General features: G+C 47.0%; 1 protein-coding gene across 1 annotated transcript in view; it reads left to right on the top strand.

The window, feature by feature from the left end:
* LOC142249309 (coagulation factor XIII B chain-like) overlaps positions 1 to 24989 on the top strand; it is a 165637-nt gene that overhangs the window by 139926 nt on the left and 722 nt on the right. Inside the window, exon 6 of the mRNA XM_075320943.1 lies at positions 14126 to 14317. Within this exon, the coding sequence (XP_075177058.1) occupies positions 14126 to 14317 (192 nt within the window). The remainder of the gene's footprint in view (positions 1 to 14125; positions 14318 to 24989) is intronic.

Below are 24989 nucleotides of genomic sequence, written 5' to 3'. Positions count from 1 at the left end.
TCAAAATGCTCACTATACTCCTGAATAAAACACTTGAGGGGTCTAGTTTCCAAATTGGGGTCACTTGTGGGAGTTTCTGTTGTATAGGTTCCTTTTAGGATCCTGCAAATGCAACATGATGCCCGCAATCTATTTCAGCTTTTCCAAAATTCAAATGGTGCTCCTTCCATTCCAAACCCTCCTGTTTGTCCAAACAGAGGTTTTGGGCTACATGTGGAGTATCCCTGTACTCATAAGAAATTGTATAACAAACTGTGGGGTCCACTTTTTGGTGTTTCCGCTTGAAAAAGTGAGAAATTTGGTGCTACAGCAAGATTTTTGTGTAAATTTTCAATATGACGACCTAAGGTTATCAAAATCTGTGAAGTACCCGTGGGTTGAAAATGCTCACTATACCACTGGATAAAATCCTTGAGGGCTCTAGTTTCCAGAATGGGGTCACTTGTGGGGGAGCTCTACTGTTAAGGCACCTCAGAAGCTCTCCAAATGCAACATGGCGTCTGGTAATGATTCCAGCCAATTTTGCAGTCAAATAGCACTCCTTCCTTTCCGAGCCCTGCCGTGCACCCAAATAGTTGATTTCCAGCACATATGAGCTATCGGCGTACTCAGAAGAAATTGAACAATACATTTTTTTGGTGCATTTTTCCTGATACCCTTTTGAAAAAAAAAAGCTACGTGGATGAAGTAACAATTTTGTTGTAAAAATGTTTTTTGTTTTATTTTCACAGCTCAACGTTATAAAATTCTGTGAAGCCGCCAGGGGTTCAAAGTTTTCACCAAATATCAAATTAAATTCCTTGAGGGGTCTAGTTTCCAAAATGGGGTCACTTGTGGGGGGGGGGGTTCTGCTGTTTAGGTACCTTAGGGGCCCTACAAATTCAACATGGTGCCCGCAATCTTGTTTGGCCAAATTTGTTTTCCAAAATTCAAATATGGCTCCTTCTGTTCTGAGCCCTCCCATTTGTCCAAACAGAGGTTTCTGACCACATGTGAGGTATCAGCGCTCTGAGAAGAAATTGTGTAACAAATTTTGAGTTCCATTTTGTTTCGTTACCTCTTCAAAAAGTGAATAAATTGGCATTAGAGCAAAATTGTTAGGTAAAATATATATATTTTTTCATTCCACATTGCTTTAGTTACTGTGAGGCACATGAAGGGTTAATAAACTTCTTGAATGTGGTTTTGAGTACTTTGAGGGGTGCAGTTTTTAGACTGGTGTCACTTTTGGTTATTTTCACCTAGGCCTCTCAATGTCACTTCAAATGTGATGTGGTCCCTCAAAAAATGGTTTTGTGAATTTTGTTGAAAAAAAATGGGAAATTTCTGATGAACTTTGACCCCTTCTAACTTCCTAACCCCAAAAAATGTTGTTTAAAATTTTTTCAAAACAGCGCTGATGTAAAGTAGACATGTGTGAAATGCAATTTATTAACTATTTTGTATGACCTAACTCTCTGGTTTAAGGGCATAAAAATTAAAAGCTTGAAAATTGGGAAATTTTCAATTTTTTTTTTCAAATTTCTGATTTTTTCATAAATAAAAGCAAAACATATCATTCTAAATTTACCACTAACATGAAGTACAAAATGTCACGAAAAAACAATCTCAGAATCACTGGGATCCATTGAAGTATGACAGAGTTATAACCTCATAAAGTGACACTGGTCAGAATTGCAAAAAATGGCCTGGGCATTAAGTACAAAATTGGCTTTATCCTTAACACTAGAAGTCCCAGAGAGGAGTCATTTAACATTTCTTCCTTTGGAACCCAGAGACGGATCGAATGGCCTGAAGAATTTTAGCTAACATCCTATAATCACCGTCTTTTGTTCTGTAATTAAAGAAGTTGTCCAGTTACCAAAACTGATTTTTTTTTTTTCTGATAAATCTTGCTAATATGTGCCCCTCAACACATCTATTATGTTTTTTCAGCAAAATTACCTTTTATTGTGCACCAGCAGCACATGCTCATTGCTGGCTCCAGCTCTGATGGGGTTAATCTCTCCTCTGACTTCCTGTGTTCAGTTCCTACAAGTCCCAGAATTCTTTGTGGCTCTAGGGCGATGTCTAGCTTATCTAACACACCCACTGTGTCTAACACCCTCACGCTCCTCTCCACCCAAAGCCTCCTCCCTGCCTCTTCCCTGTGTGGATGCACTGAGAGAAATCACACAGAGACATCCGAAGCTGCCAGCTCTGCACAGCCAGGGGAGGAAAGTGTGTGTGTGTGTGTGTGTGTGTGTGTGTATGTGTGTGTGTGAGTGAGTGAGTGTGTGTGAGTGTGTGTGTGTGTACAGAAATTATGATTATTAGCCGGCGCAACATGTGAAAAAAATAATTGGGGGAAAAAAAGTGACGGGGTGATGAGATTGCTTTTTTCCCTCTTGCCTAGTCTGTGTGTCGTCCGTATCATCCGCAAACCGCATATGACCGGATCCTGTGGATTAAATGTGCAGCGCATGCAACCGTTATTTTACTGGATCCTTCTGCAGCGGGACACAGAATTTATTGGCCGGCGCTGGAGTCAGCTGACTCCTGATCTCACAGCCCGCACACGCTGCAATGGCTGCAGGTGGGCTCATTCACATGACCGTTCCGTTTGTCCTGGTCAGTTCCTGTTTTTTTGCAGACCCACAGACAGGACCATCTTTTCAATGTCTTTTGTGTAGGATCAGATGGCACAAGGTAGCACTTCCATGTGCATCCGATCCTACAAAAAAAAAAAACATCGGATGCCGTATGTCCGCTCCGTTATTATGGAACATGTCCTATTCTGTTCCGTAATAACGAACCGTGACTCAATACAAGTCCACAAAATTCCCGGAAGCAACGCGGAAACACTTCCGTGGGACTTCCGTCGGGTGCCCGTGCAGTCAGTGTCCCGCTCCAGCCCCAGCCCCGCGGCTGCCCGCTCAGCAGTGTCAGCTGCGGCCCGCGCTGCAGTGTCAGCAGCCACGGGGATGACAAGTGCTACCGTCAGGAGGTTAGTAAGTTCATTACCTACAGTGATGAAGTCCTGCCCTCCTGACATCAGCGGTCGTCACTGCCTTCTATGCCCGCCGCTTGTCACATCACCTCTCGCTGTCGACCCGAGACTGTGACTAGTGGTGACGTCACGGGCCGCTCGCGATACTTGGTTTGTGAAGGCGGCGGTCATTGAACTCGGTGACAGCGCTGCTGTCAGGAGTTCAGCGATCATCATAGGTAATATGCCTCGCTAACCTCCTGATAGCAGCACTTGTCATGCCCCGCAGTGACCTGGGCTGACCTATTGATGTTAGCTCAGGTCACTGCACGGCTCTCCCAGCAAATAGGGAATATTCTGTTCTTCATTGACTGGGACATTGACTATGGTATGGATCGTCGTGGGACCCCCTTGTATTACACCAGACCTGGATTTGTTTTTCTTTCTAATAAATTGGTGAAAGAGGGAATGTGTTGGGGAGTGTTTTTTTAAATAAAAATGTGTTTGTTGTCTATTTTTTTTTTTATTACTGCCTGGGTTGGTGATGTCAGGTATCTGATACACTCCTGACATCACTAACTCCAGGGCTTGATGCCAGGTGACATTACACATCTGGTAGTAACCCCATATATTACCCCGTTTGCGACCGCAGCAGGGCAACGGGATGAGCTGGCAAAAGCACCAGGACTGGTGCATCTAATGGATGCGCTACTTCTGGGGCGGCTGCAGCCTGCTATTTTTAGGCTGGGGAGTGTCCAATAATGGTGAACCTCCCTAGTCTGAGAATACCAGACCACAGCTGTCCGCTTTACCTTGGCTGGTGATCCAATTTCGGGGGACCCCGTGTTTTTTGTTTTAAATTATTTATTTAATTTAAAATAACAGTGTGGATTGCCCTCTGTTTTGGATTACCAGCCAAGGTGAAGCTGGCAGCTGTGGTTTGCAGGCTGCAGCAGTTTGCTTTACCCTAGCTGGCTACAAAAGATAGGGGGACCGCATGTCATTTTTTTTAATTATTTATTTTTGGCTAAATACAAGACTAAGCACCTTAATGCCACATGAAAGTCTCAAAAGGGTGCCATCTTAGAATATGCATGGGGGTGGGACATTATATATGTCTTTCTCATCTATCTATCTATCTATCTATCCAGCCCTCCATTCATTCATTCATCTCTCTAGGCTGGGGCCACACGGGGATTACTGCAATCCCCTCGCATTACACTTGGCTCACGCTCAGTACAGCAGAGCTGAGTGTCATGCGTGTGTCCCTGCGACTGAGGTCCGGCTGTGCGAGCAGACCTCAGCTGCGAGGGGTGGTCCAGCACTCGAGGGGTGGGCCAGCACTGAGGGGTGGGAGGGATTTCTCTCCCTCTCTCCTCCGTAGTCCACCGATGTACCGCAAGTGCAGTGCGATTTTCCTCTCACCCCATACACTTGAATGGGTAAAAGAGAGAGTCTTGCATTACAGTCGCAGCATGCTGCTATTGTTTTCTCGGTCCAATTAGGGCTGAGAAAATAATCACTCATGTGCGCTAACACACAGGCTAATATTGGTCCGAGTGGAATGCGATGTTTTATCGCACTCCACTCGCACTGTTTTTCTCGCCGTGTGGCTTAGACCTTACTTGTTCTGTGTCCCCCTGCATCCATCACAGCGTGTGCAGGCTGGAGTTCAGCTGAGTTCAGATCAGCTGACTCCAGTGCTGGACTGAACTCAGGTGACCTCACAGCCCGTACACGCTGCGATGGATGCAGGGGGACACAGAACAAGTAATCGGCCGACACTGGAGTCATCTGATTACTTGGGATGAATGAGCAGTAAAATACTCTGGTGCTCGATGGGCAAAGCCCATGCCGATTTTTTTTTAAAAAAAATTCATTAAAAATAAAAAAACACAAAAAATCACATTGTTTGTGGGCTCCCGCTGCATTTTCTATTGCTAAGGGTAACCAAAGCAGCTACTGGCTGCTAGTCCCCGCTGCTTGGTGTTACTTTCACTGGCAATAGAAATCCAGGGAAGCATTTTTTTTTTTTTATAAAGGTTATTCCCTGAAAACATTTTTAAGAAAATGACGTGGGCTTCGCCATCTTTTTGTATGCTAGCCAGGTACAGCAGGTAGCTACGGGCTGCCCCCAACCGCCTAGTTGTACCCGGCTGGGAACCAAAAATATAGAGAAGCCCTTTTTTTTCATGAATTTCATGAAATAATTAAAAAAAAAAAAAAAAATGATGTGGGCTTCGCCGAATATTTGAGTCCAGCCAGGTACAACTAGGCAGCTGGGGATTGGAATCCGCAGTGCAGGGTGCCCAAGCTTTCTGGGCACCCCCTCTGCGAATTGCAGTCCGCAGCCACCCCAGAAAATGGCGCTTTCATAGAAGCGCCATCTTCTGGCGCTGTATCCAACTCTTCCAGCTGCCCTGGTGACTGGTGGCTCGCTGGGTAATAATGGGGTTAGGGCTAGCTGTAAATTATAAGCTGGCCCTAAGCCCAAAATTCATGGGGTCATGCCAATATTAGACATGGCCACCATGAATTTCTAGTAAAGATTAAAAAAACACAACACACAGAAAAATATTTTTATTAGAAATAAAACACAACACAATTAGTGACTCCATCTTTATTGAAATAAAGAACCCCCCTCCGCAGTAATCCTGGGTCAAGTGTCCCGCGCCGTCCAATCCGGATCCAATATCATCTGATCGGTTTGCTGGAAGGCAAAGCGATCAGATGATGTCAGGTTAAAGGACATGAATCACACGACACAGCAGCTGATTGTATAAAAGCCGGTTATACAATCAGCTGATGCATCAGTGAAAAAAAAAAAATACTCACTTATGTGCTGATTACCGACAGCTCCTGGAGCCATCGGACGGGAGTCTGATCCCGTCAGATCGCTGCCGGTAATCAGCTGATGAAGTCTCCTGACGGCATCAGCTGATAGCCAGCCGGGTGCTAAAAAGATGGCATCACCGCGAGACTACGATCAGCTGATGCGTCAGGTGACCACATCAGGTGATCAGCGCCAGGTCCTGCAGGCATCGGACATGCCCGGAGAGTCTGCACACAGCCGGAGCGGCGGTCCTGGGAGAGGGGCTGGGAGCGGACATGGTACCGGGAGTCTGCAGACAGGTGAGTATGACATTTTTTTTTCTATTGTTCATTTTTGATTTAGCAGCTGCCTCCATCTCCTGCCCGTACATTGCGCCGCACGGGAGCTGACATGGCACCGGACGGGAGATGGAAGCGGTGGTGACGGTACCGGGAGGATTCACGCTTCTGTGTTTAATGACAGAAGGAATCCTCTTCCTGTACACGTCACTTTACTACCCACCCCTTGCGTTTATAGCTGCGTTTTTAGTCATAGAAACGCACTAAAACGCAGCTATATTTGCAAATTGTGTTTTTCATTGCGTTTTTGAACATCTCATTCAACTCAATGGGTGTAAAACGCAGTGAAAAAACACAAAAATAATTGACATGCTGCGTTTTTGTGGGCACCACAAAAACGCAGCTGAAAAAAATGCTGTGTGCAGACAGCAAAAATGAATACTCATAGACTTTGCTGGGGAAGCAAAGTCATGCAGTTTTCTGAGCAAAAACGCAGCGAAAAACGCACTGTGTGAACTTACCCTTAGTTGGTGACATGCAGCACCACAGGTGACAGAGCAGAGCAAGTTGGTGACATGCTCTGCTCTGACACATAGTGTGCTGCATGTCACTAACTGTATCCACTCTGGGACTTGTTGTGCAGGTGACCGGATGATACATGTCACTAACTGTCTCCACTCTGGGACTTGTTGTGCAGGTGACCGGATGATACATGTCACTAACTTGCTCCACTCTGTGACTTCTGCTGCATTGTACCAACTGTATACACTCTCACCTGAACAAGTCTCAGAGTGGGGCAGTTAGTGACATGTAGCATCCGGTCACCTGCACAACAAGTCCCAGAGTGGAGACAGTGACATGTAGCATCCGGTCACCTGCACAACAAGTCCCAGAGTGGAGACAGATAGTGACATATAGCACACTATGTGTCAGAGCAGAGCATGTCACTGTCTCCACTCTGGGACTTGTTGTGCAGGTGACCGGATGCTACATGTCACTAACTGTCTCCACTCTGGGACTTTTTGTGCAGGTGAGAGTGTATACAGTTGGTACTATGCAGCAGAAGTCACAGAGTTGAGCAAGTTAGTGACATGTATCATCCGGTCACCTGCACAACAAGTCCCAGAGGGGAGACAGTGACATGCTCTGATCTGACACATAGTGTGCTGCATGTCACTAACTGTCTCCACTCTGGGACTTGTTGTGCAGGTGACCGGATGATACATGTCACTAACTTGCTCCACTCTGTGACTTCTGCTGCATAGTAACAACTGTATACACTCTCACCTGCACAACAAGTCCCAGAGTGGAGACAGTGACATGCTCTGCTCTGACACATAGTGTGCTATATGTCACTAACTGTCTCCACTCTGGGACTTGTTGTGCAGGTGACCAGATGCTACATGTCACTGTCTCCACTCTGGGATTTGTTGTGCAGGTGACAGAGTGGAGCAGATTGGTCCCATGCAGCGTCCGGTCACCTGTGCTGCTGGTAGGAGCACATGATCACACTGCCGACACCGCCCGCTTTCCTGACAACTGAGCACAGCGGGCGGGTGGACAGTGTGATCACATACTTGCGTGACAGGGGGGATTTCAGTGGAGGAAACCCCCCCTGTACTCCACACTGGAGCCCGTACCTCCCACAGCTGACCGATGATAAGCGGCGCGCTCTGCCTTCACCGCTCCACACTGGCGTCCTCCGGATCCTCCCCTCGATGCTGGGCTGTAACGTGCGGTAGTCACCGCCCACAGCCCAGTCAATCAGTGTGAGTGGCGCCGGCATCCTCTGACGTAAACGTCAAGTTTGAGAGCCCGGAAATGCTGGGACGTCAGAGGATGCTGGCGGCCACAGCTCCAGGGGGTCATGTGACAGGCACTGAGCGTGCAGGATAGCGCCGCTCAGTGCCAGAACTGGAAATACAAGCCAAAGGAGAAGATGCATACAATGGTAAGTGACACTCATTGGGAAAATAAAAAAAATGGGTGAACCACCCCTTTAAGCCCATTACTGTCGCACCACAGGAGGTTGTTGTTTTCCATTGAGTTTAGCCATTTAATTTATAGTTAGGGCTATTCAGTTCTATTCAGTTCATTTGACCCTCTTTCAGGACTTCAGGGGGGAGCTCGACATTTCTGGGACTTCTAGTGTTAAGGGGTTAATGGACTCTAGTATGATTTTTCATTTGGGCTATATTCTTTACCATGGGGTTCACTAATTTTTTTAGGCCTCCCTGTTACCTGGTTCTTTGTTCTATTAAATTGTCTCTGGTAGTTCTTGTATTTATTTATTCCTCTTGCTATATAAGTTGTTTGGAATAAAAATATTTCTACTTTTGCAAAGAGGTTTTCTCTGTGTATTATTATATTTTTTTTACTATGGCCTTCACTACATATGCCCTTTTCCTCTGTGGTTGGTATCTTTTGAATTCATGGGAGCAGTTTTTTGGCAATTCTTTAATATGGTTCCTGTATCTGTCCTTATTCGTGTGTCTTATACACCACCCCTTGTAGTACCAAAGGCACATGAACAACACCCTTTCCCCCACATATAGGGTCTGTAGGTGAGTGTGTAGGGCAGGGGTGGGAAAACTTTTTTCTGCTGGGAGCCATTTGGAAATTTCTACCAACCTTCGGGGGCCGCACAATATTATCAATGTAAAAATGATCCTGCTATATTTGGTCAAACAATTAATTAACTCCCCCCTACTGTGGCCGCCGGAGCTGCTTCTCTGTGGTGTGGCTGTGATGTTTGATGATACTAATCATGCTGCTTTTTACAACTGCTTTTCCAGGTTTGTCTCAGTCTGCAGCGCAGTCAGCTCTTTGTGATAATAAGATTGGTAAATCATATACATCACATCACATAGGAGACACTGTATATACATCACAGGAGACGCTGGAGGCACAAAGATCACTGGCGGGGCTAGGAGCATATACATCACATAGGAGATTCTGGGACTGACGGATATACATCAGATAGGAGACACTGGGACTGCTGTATATACATCACAGGAGATACTGGGAGCACATACATCACATAAGGGGCTGTGGACATATATATATATATATATATATATATATGCCCCCAGCCCCTCCTGTACTGTAAATATCCACAGCCTCTCCTGTGATGTAAATGCCCCCAGCCCCTCCTATGATGTATATGCCCCCAGCCCCTCTTGTGTATGTCCCCAGTGTCTCCTGTGCTGTGTATGCCCCCAGCACTTCCTGTTATGTATATGCCCCAGCATCTCCAATGTGATGTATAAGTCACAGGAGACGCTGGGGCATGCACATCACAGGAGACGCTGGAGGCAAACACAACACAAGAGGGGCTGGGGAGTATACACAAAACAAGAGGGGCTGGGGGCATACACAAAGCAAGAGGGGCTGGGGGCACAGATATCACAAGAGGGGCTGGGGGGCATACACAATGCAAGAGAGGCTGGGTGGGAATACACAACACAAGAGGGGCTGGGGTGCATACACATCACAGGAGATGCTGGGGCAAACATAACACGAGGTGCTGGGGGGAATACACAACGCAAGAGGAGCTGGGGGAATACACAACACAAGAGGGGCTGAGGGTACAGACATCACAAGAGGGGCTGAGGGCACAGACATCACAAGAGGGGCTGGGGCACAGACATCCCAACAGGGGCTGGGGCACAGACATCATGGGGGGCCCAGACATCTCTGGGCAGAGCACAGTCATCACTGGGAGGAGCACAGGCATCACTGGGGAGTACAGGCATCACTGGAGGAGCACAGACATCACTGAGGGAGCACAGACATCACTAGGGGAAGCACATACATTACTGGAGGAAGCACATATGTCACTGGGTGGGCACAGACATCACTGGGGGGCACAGACATCACTGGGGCACAGACATCACTGGAGTCTGGTAGCACGGACAGCACTTTCAGAGCACAGACATCACTACGGGGCAGAGACATCGCTGGGGGAACACAATGTGGGGGTGATACACAGCATTGAGAGGGCACATGGCAAGGGGGCTGCACAGCACTGGGGGGGCTGCACACAGCACTTGCAGAGCCCTAACATCACTGGGGAGACACAAACTTGTGGTGATATACAGCATGGGTGGTGGGGACAGCACTGAGCATTGCACACAACTCGGGGGGGAGTGGTACACAGAATTGGAAGGCTACAAAGCAATGGATGGGGCACAGAGCGCACAGAAGGCAGGAGCTGGACATACTGCGCCGGAGTGCAGGTGCTAGACACACAGAGCCGGAAGGACACACCTCTCTAGAGGGCAGAGGGGTGGGCATACCGCTCTGGTGGGCAGAGGGGAATGCACACCAGTCCCAAGGGCAGAGGGGTGGGCACACCACTCTGGAGGGCAGAGGGGCGGGCACACATCGCTGAGCATGCTGACCATGAACAGCGGGAAAGCCCATTGGTTCGCCCAAGCAGCGTATGTGGTGATTTAAAGGCCGGCGGCCTACAAGACCGCAGCGGCGGCCCCAGCCCCTGGGAATCTGCCTGGGGGCCGCATAAAAGGTTCTCCACCCCTGGTGTAGGGTATCCCATTTGATCATGGCCCAATTCACATATATATATATGGTACCCGGTCTTATGTTCAGCTATAAACCCAAAACCTCAAATGTGATTAAAGTTGATGACCTTCCCTTAGGTACAGCCATTTTCAAAGTCGGCTCTATTCAGCCTGGCCAGCCACTCCTGGGCTAAGGACTTTGCCCTCATCCTCTCCTCCACCACATCTAATGTCTCGGCAGTATTCAGGGATAAACCGGAGACAGGGGACAGTGGACTGCAACTTATCTGGCTACAGTGGACTGCAGGGCGGATTGGGGGTCTGCATGGTTGACTGACTCATTTGTGTGGGAGGACTTTTTGCTCTGATTCATCTTCCTCCTCCCTCGGCTGGATTAAGCAGACCGGCGCCAAGGGGGGCATTACAGGGTGATCCTCGGGGTTTTACCCCTGCTGGTCTCCTTGGTGGGGAAATCAGTCCTCGCAGATACCGTCTCCACTTCAGGAAGCTCCTCTCCCATCTGATCATAGCCCTGGATCCAGACTTGATGAGCCCCAGTGCTGGGTGCTGTACCATCCCCCACTTTACATATATGTGGGATGCGTTGTCCGTGGCCTATGTTCCAGGAGCATGATGGTCTACTGCAGCTCCAGGTGTCATCATCCAGATGATGTGCTTCAGCTCCGCCTCACTTCCAGCATAACTCATCTTCTCTGTTAATAAAATCTGCAGTCAGGTGATCAGGGCAGCAAGCTGCTACTTCTCCTGCATCCGACACCACAATGGCGCTGGTCCATGATATGACACTATCTTCCTGCGGGCATATCCCGCACTCCACCCTCACTGTTGGAGTAACCAAACACAGACTGCTATACACAAAGGGTAGGCGGGGAAAGCATTGAATATTCATGAAGTTTAATAAGTGGCCCTGGAAGAGAGTCTGACTGCAATGATGTCCCAGCCAATCACAACCATGCAAATACTTGATATGGCTGTGATGAGCCAAAGGTGGATGGCTTCTACAAACCGATCAGTTACCAAACAAATACGAACATTGCCGACTTTTAAGACAAGTTCTCGGGTGCTGAGGTGGCCAAAGCTCGTACTGAATTTGAAATTGACGAACCTTTTCTGATCAGGTTTGCTCATATCTACCAAAGAAACTGTACTGGCTGCACCAGCGGTATGCCTGCCCTGCTCTCACACACTGTAGAAGCACCAATGAGTTTAGACATGATGACTCAGTAGAGCTGTTACCACGTTTGTGTGAATATAATAAGGTATGCATTTTTACACAATTTATAATTGTGGGTGACTTTTAATATCTGTTATAAAAGGGGTGCATTTTTACATCTTTTTCTGTGGAGATTGTGTCCCCAGATGGTTTGAACTGCCTCTTAGCGGAAGGGTTTATTCAAATGTTATGGTCCTGTTGCATGTTTTGTTGTAGCATTTGTGACATTGTCGCAAAGTGCTGCTGTTTTGCTGCAATTGCAGAAAAGCAACAGAAAAAAACAACAACCCAAAACACATTGCTACATTTTTAGCAAAAACAATAGTTTGTTTTATTTCAAATAGTGTTTAAAAATCTGTAATTCAACTTGGACTTAGAAAATACATTTTCAGTACAAATACAAGTATATTTTATCTATTTAAAGTAAACAGCTTGCTCAATGTTTACCATGTGTTAAAAATATGTAACTAAAATAGTCTCTTGAAAAAAATTCATATAAAAAATACTGAAAAATCAGGATCTACGAGGGGCTGCTAAATCTTTGGCTTTACCCACAAAGAAACGAGATAGGATGATGAAACTTTACATTCATTCCACATAGTCTCCACTGATGTCAACACACTTCTTACTTCGGTATTCGGTATAAGCTTTGTAAGCCTAGCAAAAAGAAGGATTTCAGTTGTGCCTCAAACCAGGCATCTGTAGCAGCCATGGCATCAGAACTTGTGTGAAATTTGCTGCCCTTGAGGTGTTTCTTCAGGTTTGGATACAGACGATAGTCGGAGGGAGCTAAATCTGGTGAATAAGGTAGGTGGTCAACTAGCTGGAAGCCCAGCTCTGCCAGTTTTGCTGTGGTCACTTGCGCAGCGTAAGCGGAGGTGTTGTCTTGCAGAAACAAGATTTCTTTGGACAGCTTGCCATGCCTTTTTGCCTTCCAAGCTGGCTTCAATTGGTCCAAAAGTTCAATGTAATACCTTGCATTGATGATGGAACCCTTTTGAAGGTAGTCCACTAGCAGCACGCCCTCCTTGTCCCAGAATACAGACGCCATCACCTTAGTGGCTGATTTTTGCACCCTGAACTTCTTTGGATAAGGAGAGTGCCTCCACTCCTTTTTTTTAAGGGTCATACAAATAAATCCAGGTCTCATCCATAGTGACCAGTCGATCCAGGAAGTTCTTTTCAGTCCGGAAACGCTGACAAATGGACCGAGAAGTTTTCACTCGCATGCTTCTCTGATCTGTTGTCAAACATTTGGAGACCCACTTTGCAGATAGCTTCCTCATGTCCAAATGTTCATGGATAATGACACAAACACGTTCACGGGAAATCCCCATGATGTCTGCTATCGCTTTAGCTGAAATGCATCAATTCTCCAGTATGTGGTTGTGCACAGCATCGATGATCTCTGGAACAACAACCAATCTTGGTCGTCCAGGATGTTCCTCATCATTGGTGTTGACGTGGCCCGTTTTAAATTTGGCAACCCAGTTCTTATCTGTGGAATATGAAGAGCATTTATCCCCCAATTTCTGCGACATATCACCATGAATATTCTTTGTGGACTTTCCTTGCAGAAACAAGAACTTTATTACTCTTCTGCTCTCAGTTGCTGTGAATTTCGCATTAGACTCCACCATTTTGTTTTCCCGTGTGCGTAGAACACTGTTGCGATAAGGAACAAACACAAAATTTTTAAAACATATATTAGATACATAAGGCTTTCATATGATGTAATATTCATTACCATAGAAACAAAAAAAAATCACAAAGCCAAATACTTATCAGCAGCCCCTTGTATTTTATGAAAAAAAAAGTATGTAAAGTAGGCCTTATATTTTGCATTAAAAACACATTTTAACAAAAGTGGATACCAAAAAACTTAAATATAGGGTATTTACTCTCCTCTGATCCAGTGCTGACCCCTTTCTGCTGCTCCAGTCTGTGACTTGATTGCAGCCCCTTGTTATCATGACCGCTGCAGTCATTCCTTGTACATTAGCAGAGACATGGAGCTCCGTGTTTGTCGGATACAGTTTTGTACGCTATAGTCATAATCTCATCACTGCAGTCAAAACAGAAACCAGAACAGCCGGTGGGAGCCGATGCTGGACCAGGGGAGGATCATATACTGTCTGTTTTAGGTTTTTCTTTTACAATTACCCAATTATTTATGAATCACTTTTTTGAATGTGAAAGAAAACCCTCTTTAATTTTGTATCACATAAAAGTGTAAGGCTGAATACTTACAGAATCATAATGTATTTATAAATTCCTAATGTGTTGTAGAACCTTGCCGGATAAACCAAGAAAAACTAGATGAAAACTTTTTGGAATTTCATCCAAATTATGAAGCTAAAGTATTTTATGAGGATGGAGAAAGTATTCATTTTGTGTGCAAAGCAAGATTTACAACAATTACTGACACAACCGGACTGTGTATTAAAGAAGACATTTTCTACCCTGTTTGCCATGAAATACGTAAGTGGATATAAATTCTTTAAATTGTATTAATTCAGGAAAGAAAGCCATGGAACCCATAGGGTGGAGGGGCGACATGACTAGAGGGAAGGGAAGGAGTGATGGGGTTAATAGGAACAGGAATGGTTGTGTATAGGGCAGAAAAAGGGATTGGTGGGTAGGTGGAGTTCTCTGGAGGAAAAGGTGGGGTAGATGAGGGGTGTAAGTAAGGAACTTTGTCTTACCCCCTCTCTCTTGACTTCCGGATATGGAATGATCAGGATGTCTGACGGGATGTCTGCTCTCCAGGACCAGCGTGGAATCTGACAATGGCAGTGCACGGGCCCCTGGCAGTGCGGTCCCACGTCAGGGCTGCCGGAGGTTAACCCGTTGGCACTTTCCCCTCGCTCCCCTGTCAGCAACGAGCGGCGGTTTCCCCTTAACCCCCTTCAAGCAGGTACTCACCGTGGGCGGGGGGAGTGAGGAGGAGATGTGAGAGCCGTCGCGGCAGCGACGTCGGCAGCGACGGCACTCAGTAGCTTCTCCGTCCGGCGGGAGGAATCTCTGTCAGGGCCTCGGCAGCTGGGAGGTGAGCGTGGCTTGTCTGCAGGCTACTTCCGGTTTCGAGCCGTGGCCTGGATTACTGGATGGGGCGGCTCTTGGACGGGAGAGCGCCCGGTAGTGGACGGAGGCCAGCGTTACCCCCCGCGGACGGTGGGGGGGCCGCAGGGCTGCAGCCAGCAGGGGGGTCCGGCACCAGGGCAGGCGAGCCTGGTGCAACAGGTGTCCAGGAGGCGTCGGTAAGTAGGGGTGACGACAGGGGCCCTGCGGTAAGGGCGGCTTTGCACATTGCAACATCACAAGCTGATGCTGCGATGTCACACGCGATAGTCCCCGCCCCCATCGCAGGTACGATATCGTGTGATAGCTGGCGTAGCGAACATTATCGCTACGCCAGCTTCACATGCACTCACCTGCCCTGCGACCGTCGCTCTGGCCGGCGACCCGCCTCCTTCCTAAGGGGGCGGCCCACCTCCTTCCTAAGGGGGCGGGTCGTGCGGCGTCATAGCGACGTCACACGGCAGGCGGCCAATAGCGGCGGAAGGGCGGAGATGAGCAGGATGTAAACATCCCGCCCACCTCCTTCCTTCCGCATATCCTACGGAAGCCGCGGTGACGCCGGTAGGAGATGTTCCTCGCTCCTGTGACTTCACACACAGTGATGTGTGCTGCCGCAGGAGCGAGGAACAACATCGGACCATCGCGTCAACGTACTTATGGATTATGCCGACGCTGCACCGATGATACGATTACGACGATTTTGCGCTCGTTAATCGTATCATCTAGGCTTTACACATTACGATGTCGCATGCGATGCCGGATGTGCGTCACTTTCAATTTGACCCCACCGACATCGCACCTGCGATGTCATAGTGTGCAAAGCCCACCTTACCTGAGCCAGAGGCGGTCAGCTCCAGCGAGGAGGAGGAGGGAGCGATGACGTTGGAAGAATCGGATGTCCAGATGGCGGAGGAAGGCGTGACTTCTATTCCAGCATACGCTGGGTCACGGTCGGGTGAGACAGCCGTGGATTCGGCGGGGTTGGGGCGCAGTTGGGGGTGCAAGAGGGTAGTATTGGGGGGGCAGCTGCGGATACGGCAGCGCCAGGGGGGTCTGTGATTTTGAACCAGGTATGGAGTTTCCTGCAGGGGATGGTGTATAATACGGTTGTGGGGAGTGCACGTGCGCCATCGGTGGTGGACGGGATCGGTGGTGGTAGGCGCAGGTACGGCAGGCAGAGTGAATGGCGCATGAGGCGGCAGGGGAGAATGTTCTGGCAGAGGCGGCAGGGGCTGTGACAGAGAAAGAGATGTGGACAGCAGAGGGGGATGAGGTGGTGCGTCTGGATGACAGAGGCCGCGTGTGAGAGGTATGTGTGCTTCGAAGACCCGCTGGGGGGCTCACCTGATGGAGGATATGAGGGATAAGATTTGAAAGGAGAGAATGGAGAAATAATTTCTCTGCTGCCCCTGGAACAGTTTCACCTGGGTAAGGTCAAGCCAAGTGACTCTAAGAAGGAGAAGGAGGTGGAGGGTAAGCGCCGTTATAGGCTCATCCCTCGTACATTTGCAACTTGGCTGGGGGCGTTTGCGTTTTTTGTCGAGTGTATTGGGGGAAGGAATTGGGAAATTGTTCGGCATTGTTTGGTTATATGGATGAATTTGGGGAGGCTTGTAGGTCATATGGCGGTTTAGCCTGGCTTCTGTACGCCGAGCAATTTCGGCCGGAGGATGGTGTTGCATACGAGTATGCGGTAGGATCATACGGGCATATCCTTATGGATGCGGTTGATGGCGGCTCCCAGTCAGCCCTTTCGGTGGGCAGCCGGGTGGTCGGGACTTGGAACCCCGGCGAACCAGACGACAGTGTTTTTTTGTGGGCAGTATAGTAAAGGGCAGTGCAAATTTGGCGCAGCCTGTCGTCTTAAGTGCAAGTGTTCAGGCTGTGGAAGGGGACATAGTAATTCCCGCGCTTTTTGCATTCTGTCGGTGTTGGTCGATCTTCGCCTCCTTATTGGAATTGGCGCTCTGCTAGGGGATGCCCGGATGTTGTCAGTGGAAAGTTGGGTAAGGAAGTGGCTTTGGACAGGATGGGTGGGCCATTCGAGGCCCTCCTTGTCATGATTGGGTTTCTCCGTTGTGGGTAGTGACGAAAGGAGCCGAACATAGTTCAGCTTATTCAAAACTTATCCGGAGGAGTCATCGGTGTATACCTGCATTGCTCCAGAATTGTCAAGGGTTTATTATGTGTCGTTTGACAGAGTGTGGGATTTGGTAAAGGCGGTGAGCCGTGGAGCATGGATGGCAAAAGCGGATTTGGAGGCGGCATTTAGGTTGTTACTGGTCCACCCTGCTAGCCAGCATTTCTGGTGTTGCTGTGGGCATGGGAGTTATTATGTTGCTCGTTGTTGCTGACGGGTTGTTCCATTTCGTGTTCCTATTTGAGGCGGTTATTTCTCTGTTGAGTAGGTTGTGCGTGGTGTTTTCGAGCTTTCATCGCTCATTCATTATTGGATAATTTTCTTTTGAATCGGGTCAGTGGGCCCGATGATTCGTGTGGGTTTGTTGTTTCATTGCAGAAGGTGGCGGATACTCTTTTGGCGTCCTGTTGGCGCAGGTAAAGACTGAAGGTCCAGCGTCAGTGATGCGGTTTTTGTGGGGGATAGAGTTTGATTCTATGACTATGGAGGGTAGTCTTCTTGGGAAATGGTGTGGACCTATGGGCTGCAATAGAGGCAGTTAGATCAGCTAAGGCGGTGCAGTTTAAGGTGGTGCAGTCTTTACTAGGGCAGTTGAACTTCGGGTGCAGAATTACGCCGATGGGGCGTGTGTTTGCTGGACGGCTGGCAACGGCAACGCCAAGGGTGCAGCCATTGGCTCATTTTGTGTGGGGTCACGAGGGAGTTCAAGGACGATCTAATGGTGTAGGATGTTTTCTTACGACGATTCAATGGCCGCGCGTTGTGCCTGGGTAAGGTGGTACTTGATTGAACGTTGCAGCTGTACTCGGATGCAGCGTGACCGGTTGGTTTTTGGTTTGGCATTGTGGGTAGTGCTTCCAATTTGTGGTGGTGGTCGAGTTGTGGGGGTTCGCAGTTTTTCCGAGAGGAAGGTGTGCGGTCATTGTGACTATCAGTCGGTGGTGGATTCGATTAATAGTTTGTTGGATAATTCTGGGCCAAGGGTGGTGTACTTGCGGCATTTGGTTCTCAAATGTATGCGATTAAAAAAAAAAAAAAAATTCATGTGTGGCACAACCCGTACCGGGGGTCAACAAAGGGGTAGCTGCTGCTTTGTTTTGTTTCAGTTCCACAGGTCTCGGGAGTTGATGCCAGGGGCGGACTAGGTTGGAACGGTGTGTCCGGAGGGCTTGTGGAATCTGCTGAGGCTGTGTTTTGGGAGCTGCTCAGGAGCTCGGTGACTGAGGTTACTTGGTGCTGATATACAGAAGTGTGGGCGGCATGGATAACGTTGTTTGGGGCCATGTTTGAGGAGGGCCCGGTGGAGTAATTGGTGTTGTTGTTGGCAGTGATGAGTAACGATTTTTTCAGGTTGGTAGTTCGGCATCAGCAGTGGAGCATAGGGTGGTGGCTGTGGCTTTCTATTTGAAGATTAGAGGTGAGAGGGATGTTTTCGCAGGATTTTTGGGTGCGGCAGGCCTTGCAGGGTTTTTTCGCAAGGGTGTGAAGGAGGGGGACACAAGGATCCGATCTCCTTTGTTTTGTTAAAGCGTTTGGTGAGTGGTTTGCGGTTGATATGTTCATCTGATTATGAGCAGGTCTTTGTTTCCTTTTGTCCAAAACGGTTTGTGTTATCCTTTTATGGGGCTTTGCAGATCAGGTGGTTGGTCAGCCCATCTACGGTTATGGGTGGTGGTTTGATGTTGGAGGATGTGTCTGCGGTAGGGCAGAGGGTTGAGGGCCAAAAATCAGATCAGTCGGGTTGTGAAGGTTGGTGATGTTATACGCGGTCCTGGGTGCGAAATTATGTCGGGAGGACGCCCAGGCCCGTTATCAAGTGGATGGGCCTTCCCCCTTTTGTTAAGGTACCAGTTTGTGGCAGTGCTGCAGACTTGCTGGCAAAGGGCGGGGGTGGGCGCCCGGAGTACTACGGGTCGCATTCCTTCTGGATGGGGGCTGCCACGGAGGCCCCTCAGTGTGGTCTCGGGAAAGAGGTTGTGAGACGTATTGGGAGGTGGGAGTCCTCTTGTTTTTTCGTCGTTTCGTTCGGCCTCAGTTGTTATTCATGTTAAGGCCAATGGGGGGGTTTGAGTCTTTTTTGGAAGTGGAACATGTTTTGGTTAGCGTAACCGGTTGGTATTGTATCTGTGGGTTTATAACCTGCGGGTTTTTGTGGTGAGGGTGTGCCTCATTTGGATATTTGGCCACTCATTTGTTTTCGGGGGCTCGGCGCGCTAAGGCTCGCCTGAATTGTTGCCAGCTGGGTCTGGATGGGTCGATGGTACTGGTCCTCTATGTGGGAGGCAACGATTTGGTGGCCCGGGCATCTCGAGAGTTAATTAAGAATGTTTATAAAAAAATAAAAAAAAATTGGTTTGTTGCGTTTGTGGTAGATGTACCCGGGATTAATCGTGGGGTGGTTTGATAGTGTGGCCAGGTTGCAGTGGAGAGGAGGTTGTTTGGTAGGCAGTATCAATCGAGCCTTATTGGGGTGCGGCACCAGAAGTTGGAGTCGCTGAACTGGTAGTTTCGGAGATGTTTATGTGGGCGCTGGGATTGCATGGAGGTGTGGCACAAGCTTTTGGTGTGTGGCGGGTCCAGGCCACGTAAGGAGTCACGTGCCCTGTTCTGTGTTGGTGGGGTAGGTCTGGTCCAGAGGCGGTTGAAGGGGAAGGGAAGGAGTGATGGGGTTAATAGGGACAGGAATGGTTGTGTAAAGGGCAGAAAAAGGGATTGGTGGGTAGGTGGAGTTCTCTGGAGGAAGAGGTGGGGCAGATGAGGGGTGTAAGTAAGGAACTTTGTCTTACCCCCTCTCTCTTGACTTCCGGATATGGAGCGATCCCCGCCCACCCTCCCTTGTGTTTTACTACTGAGGGGAATGTTTGGCTGGGTTGTTTTCTTTGTCACTGCAGCGCGAGGTAGGTCTGGTCCAGAGGCGGTTGAAGGCAATGGTAAGTGGACAGAGAGACACAATCTTGGTATGGTGGCTCTGGGTTCTGGGATGTTGCAGGCACGTGGTTCTGCAAAGTTTGGGGTATTAATCCGTTGGTGATTAATACCTCATCTATGGGTCGGTGTGTTGCGGCCAGGGATATTGGGGTGACAAGTTGTTCCTGGACTGGGCCTACTCAGGGTTATATATTTATTGTATTGGTTACTGTGTTACCTATTGTTATTTGTTGGGGTCGCCCGTTGGACGGCGCCGCCTTGTGTTTAGAATGTTAATAATAGGTAATAATGGCTGCTGTTGCCAATTTAAACCAAGTCACATGCAGTCCATGTATTATTTACAGATGGTATTGGTGGGTAACACACACACACAGCATGACTGGAGAATCCTTCCTCAGTGGTCAAGATATATTATAGCTTTTTTTTTTCCAGTATTAAATTAAGTGGCATTTCTTCCAGTTCTGTGTTAAATGGCAATTAGAATGCAGAATTTTTGTTGATTAGCCATAACAATATAACCACCTACGAATCACTGTAAGGCCTCTTTCACACGTCCGTGCAAAACCCACACATTTTGCATGGTCTGTGGTGTAGGTGCGTATGTGTGTGTGTGTGTCAGTGTGTGTGTTCAGCTTGTGCTATCAGTGTGCTTTCCGTGTGACATCCGCATAGCACACGGACAGTATGAGCTTCTATATTGTCCATGGTGCTGCTGTCTCTGGTGCTGCTGCTGCTTCCGGGTCCGAGGTGCAGTGAATCTGCAATGAGCATAATGAGTGGGGGTCGGAAACAAGTGACAGCAGTGGCAGAGACAGCAGCGCTGGAGACAAGTGAATAAAGAAAAGCATTTTATTTCATAGACATGTGTTTTCTCCGGTATGTGTCACACTGATGTCACACAGAGCACATCAGTGTGCGGTTTGTGTGACACCTGTGCTATCGGAGAAAAATGGGACACGTCTACGTGTGGAGCACACGGACGCACATATGCTCCATACGGACATAGTGTTCGTGTGAAAACACGCTTGTGTGCGCAAACCTATTGATTTTAATGGGTCTAGGTGTGTCAGTATCTCCGGTACATGTGAAAATGGATGTCACACACACACCGGAAACATGGACGTGTGAAGGAGGCCCAAGGTTCGGTCCACACTAAGTTTTTGACCATTGTCGAGTGCATATGCGTCATATGTATGTCCTTGACAGTATGCACAATCAGGATGGATGCTGAGGTGTCAGTCCACCATGGGGATCCATTTTCAAAAAAATGAATACCTCATGGGAAACATTTCTTTGCAGTTACCTTTTGTATAGGAAAGTGCAGTCTGCTGAGTTTTATTATAAAGTTAAATGCTATGATGGCACATACTAGCCAAGTGAAGGTAGAAAGAACACATTTTAGCCTACGTCTGGTGAATGTAGCCTTTGGGAATATATTTACTGCAAGCTAGATGCACATATACAATGTATACGCAGACTTATAGCATGGGATATATTAGGCATTAGTAAACAGTCAGTTCTTAAAAGTAACGCACAGGGCATTACAACTTGCTATATAGATGAAGGCTTTTCAAAAGGCCCGTGTTGACCCCTGTCCACTGCTAAAAGTACCTATATTGTGTATGTAAGCAACAAAATTAGATTTTGGAGCAATGGAAAAAAGGTGGCGACCTGGTCCACCCTGGACCTGGTTTGTTGTACATCATATGGAAAGGTATGTACACCGTGTGCAGAATTATTAGGCAACTTGTATTTTAGAGGATTTTTTTTGTTATTGATCAACAACTATGTTCTTAATCAACTCAAAAGACTCATAAATATCAAAGCTTAATATTTTTGGAAGTTGCAGTGGTTTTTTTTTTAGATTTGGCTATCTTAGGAGGATATCTGTGCAGTTAACTATTACTGTGCATAATTATTAGGCAACTTAATATAAACCAAATATATTTCCATTTCACTTTTTTATTTTCACCAGGTAAACCAATATAACTGCACGAAATTTAGAAATAAACATTTCTGACATGCAAAAACAAAACCCCAAAAAATTAGTGACCAATATAGCCACCTTTCTTTATGATGACACTCAACAGCCTACCATCCATAGATTCTGTCAGTTGCTTGATCTGTTTATGATCGACATTGCGTGCAGCAGCCACCACAGCCTCCCAGACACTGTTCCGAGAGATGTACTATTTTTCCTCCCTGTAGAGCTCAAATTTTATGAGGGACCACAGGTTCTCTATGAGGATCAGATCAGGTGAACAAGGAGGTCATGTCATTATTTTTTCATCTTTTAGACCTTTACTGGCCAGCCACGCTGTGGAGTAGTTGGATGCATGTGATGGAGCATTGCCTGCATGAAAATCATGTTTTTCTTGAATGATACCGAATTCTTCCTGTACCACTGCTTGAAGAAGTTGTCTTCCAAAAACTGGCACTAGGCCTGGGAGTTGAGCTTCACTCCATCCTCAACCCCAAAAAGGTCCCACAAGTTCATCTTTGATGATACCAGCCCATACCAGTACCCCACTTCCACCTTGCTGGCGTCTTAGTCGGAGTGGAGCTCTCTGCCCTTTAGTGATTCAGCCTCTTGCCCATCCATCTGGCCCATCAAGAGTCACTCTCATTTTATCAGTCCTAAGATATTTCTTGGCCCAGTCTTGACATTTTATCTTATGTTTCTTGTTAAAAGGTGGTCGTTTTTCAGCCTTCCTTACCTTGGCCATGTCCCTGAGTATGGCACGCCTTGTGCTTTTTGATACTCCAGTAACGTTGCAGCTCTGAAATATGGCCAAACTGGTGGCAAATGGCATCTTGGCAGCTTCACACTTGATTTTCCTCAATTCATGGGCAGTTATTTTGCGCCTTTTTTGCCCAACACGCTTCTTGCAACCCTGTTGGCTATTTGTCATAAAAACGCTTGATTGTTCGGTGATCATGTGTTAAAAGTTTGGCAATTTCAAGACTGATGCATCCCTCTGCAAGACATCTCACAATTTTGGACTTTTCAGAGCCCGTCAAATCTCTCTTCTGACCCATTTTTCCAAAGGAAAGGACATTGCCTAATAATTAAGCACATCTTAGGGTGTTGATGTCATTACACCAGACCCCTCCTGATTACAGAGATGCACATTACCTGATTTACTTAATTGGTAGTTGGCTCTCAAGCCTATACAGCTTGAAGTAGGACAACATGTATAAAAATTATCATGTGATCAAAATACTCATTTGCCTAATAATTCTGCACACAGTGTATATGTCACCTGCTTGGGGATAAGCTGGAACTAGGGCTTACTGTGGGGAGAATGCAAATTGGCCAAGCATTCACATGAAGACCAAGGCTCAAGGTTTCCCAGAAGAACATTTTGCAAAGTATAAGTTTCATCTTTAGACAACCAATGATTATATACTGTCCCTTGTAAACATGCACCAATCAATGGATGAACAAGTAAAATGCTCATTTGACATGTGAGTAGATTGATTATGCTTGCGTCAAAGTTTGAAAAAAAAAAGTACTAAATCAGTTTGTTTAAATGGCCGTTTAGACTATTCACCAGCTTGCTTCTTCCTAAAGTTCATCATGGACCGTGTCTTCTCCAGAGCCGTGGCATCATCAGTGTGATGTGGACCCTTTTTTATTGCTCACAGCACACTCTTTGGAGGTGCCCTTTGCCAATTTTAGCATGGGTGAGAATGGGCACTTTGACCATAATGAAGCTACGCAGTGATACACAGTGAGCAAAGATACATCTTTTTTCCTGTCAGTTCTCTATTAAAGCATTAACCTTTCCACAATTTATGATACAGTATTTCTTCTGTGGAATTGGACAAGTTAGTATAAAATAAACATGATCACCACACAAGAAAGGAGTTCTTGGAAAAGAACAAAACAAACCAAAATTATTTTTTAAGAACTGGTAAACCATGGCACAATTGAATTTATTTATTTTACTCACTTATACAGCACTATTAATTCCACAGCACTTTACAGACATCATCCCTGTCTCCATTGGGACTCACAATCTAAATTCCCTATTAGTATGATTTTTGGAGGGTGGGTGGAAACCCACGCAAACACGGGGAGAACATACAATTTTCTTTGCGGATGTTGTCCTTGGTGGGACCCAGTACCTCAGCGCTGCAAGACTGCAGTGCTAACCACTGAGCCTCCGTGCTGCCCTGTACCATTTCCTCCCATTTGGAACTTTGTTTTGCATTTGCCAGTATATTATATGTTAAAACTAATGATGCCATTCAAAACTAAAGCTTGCCCTACAAATAACAAGGCAAAAATGAGCTATGTCAAAATAAAAATAAAAATGTTATCACTGTTGGAAAAAGGGGAGTGAAAATTTCCAACGTAAAAACAAAAATTGGTTGGTGTTAAAGGGTTGACAGATTGGACGGAGAACAGGATGCTCTGCAGATGTAGTTAGCAATTTAATTCTCTCTCACAATTATTAGTTGATGTAGAAAATAGAATCCGCTGTTAAAGGAACCTCTCAGGTCCAATATGCACACAGAACCACATTCAGTTCTGGGTATATATTGCTAATCCCTGCCTAAATGTCCCTGTATATACTAACATAGATAAAGAGATCTTTAGAAAAGTATTTTTAAAGATCTTTTATCTCATGCTAATGAGCGCGGGGACTAGTGGCATGGGCGTTACTTCCTGCACTCATTCCACCCTCTTTGCATAGGGGAGTGCTAAGATGCTATTCAATGCCCATTGCCTAGCGTCATCAGCAGTGACGAGTGTACCTGTGTCCGTTGTCACCGCTGATGACTTCGGCTTTAGGCTCATTGTGCATGATCAGATCACCGCACTTCCGATCAAGTGCACTTGGAAGCCAGGTGTACACATCCCGGCTTCAGAGAGGTCTAGTGTGCATGAAGCGGTGACAACGGACACAGGTACGTGTGTCACCGTCGATGATGCTGAACAATGGGCATTGAATAGCATGTTAGCACGACCCTGTGGGCATGCTAACATGGCGAAAT

The sequence above is a fragment of the Anomaloglossus baeobatrachus genome, chromosome 8 (genome assembly GCF_048569485.1).
Source record: "Anomaloglossus baeobatrachus isolate aAnoBae1 chromosome 8, aAnoBae1.hap1, whole genome shotgun sequence".
Taxonomy (NCBI): domain Eukaryota; kingdom Metazoa; phylum Chordata; class Amphibia; order Anura; family Aromobatidae; genus Anomaloglossus; species Anomaloglossus baeobatrachus.
The sequence above is the reverse complement of the archived record's forward strand: the minus strand, read 5'-3'. Positions and strand labels throughout refer to the sequence as shown.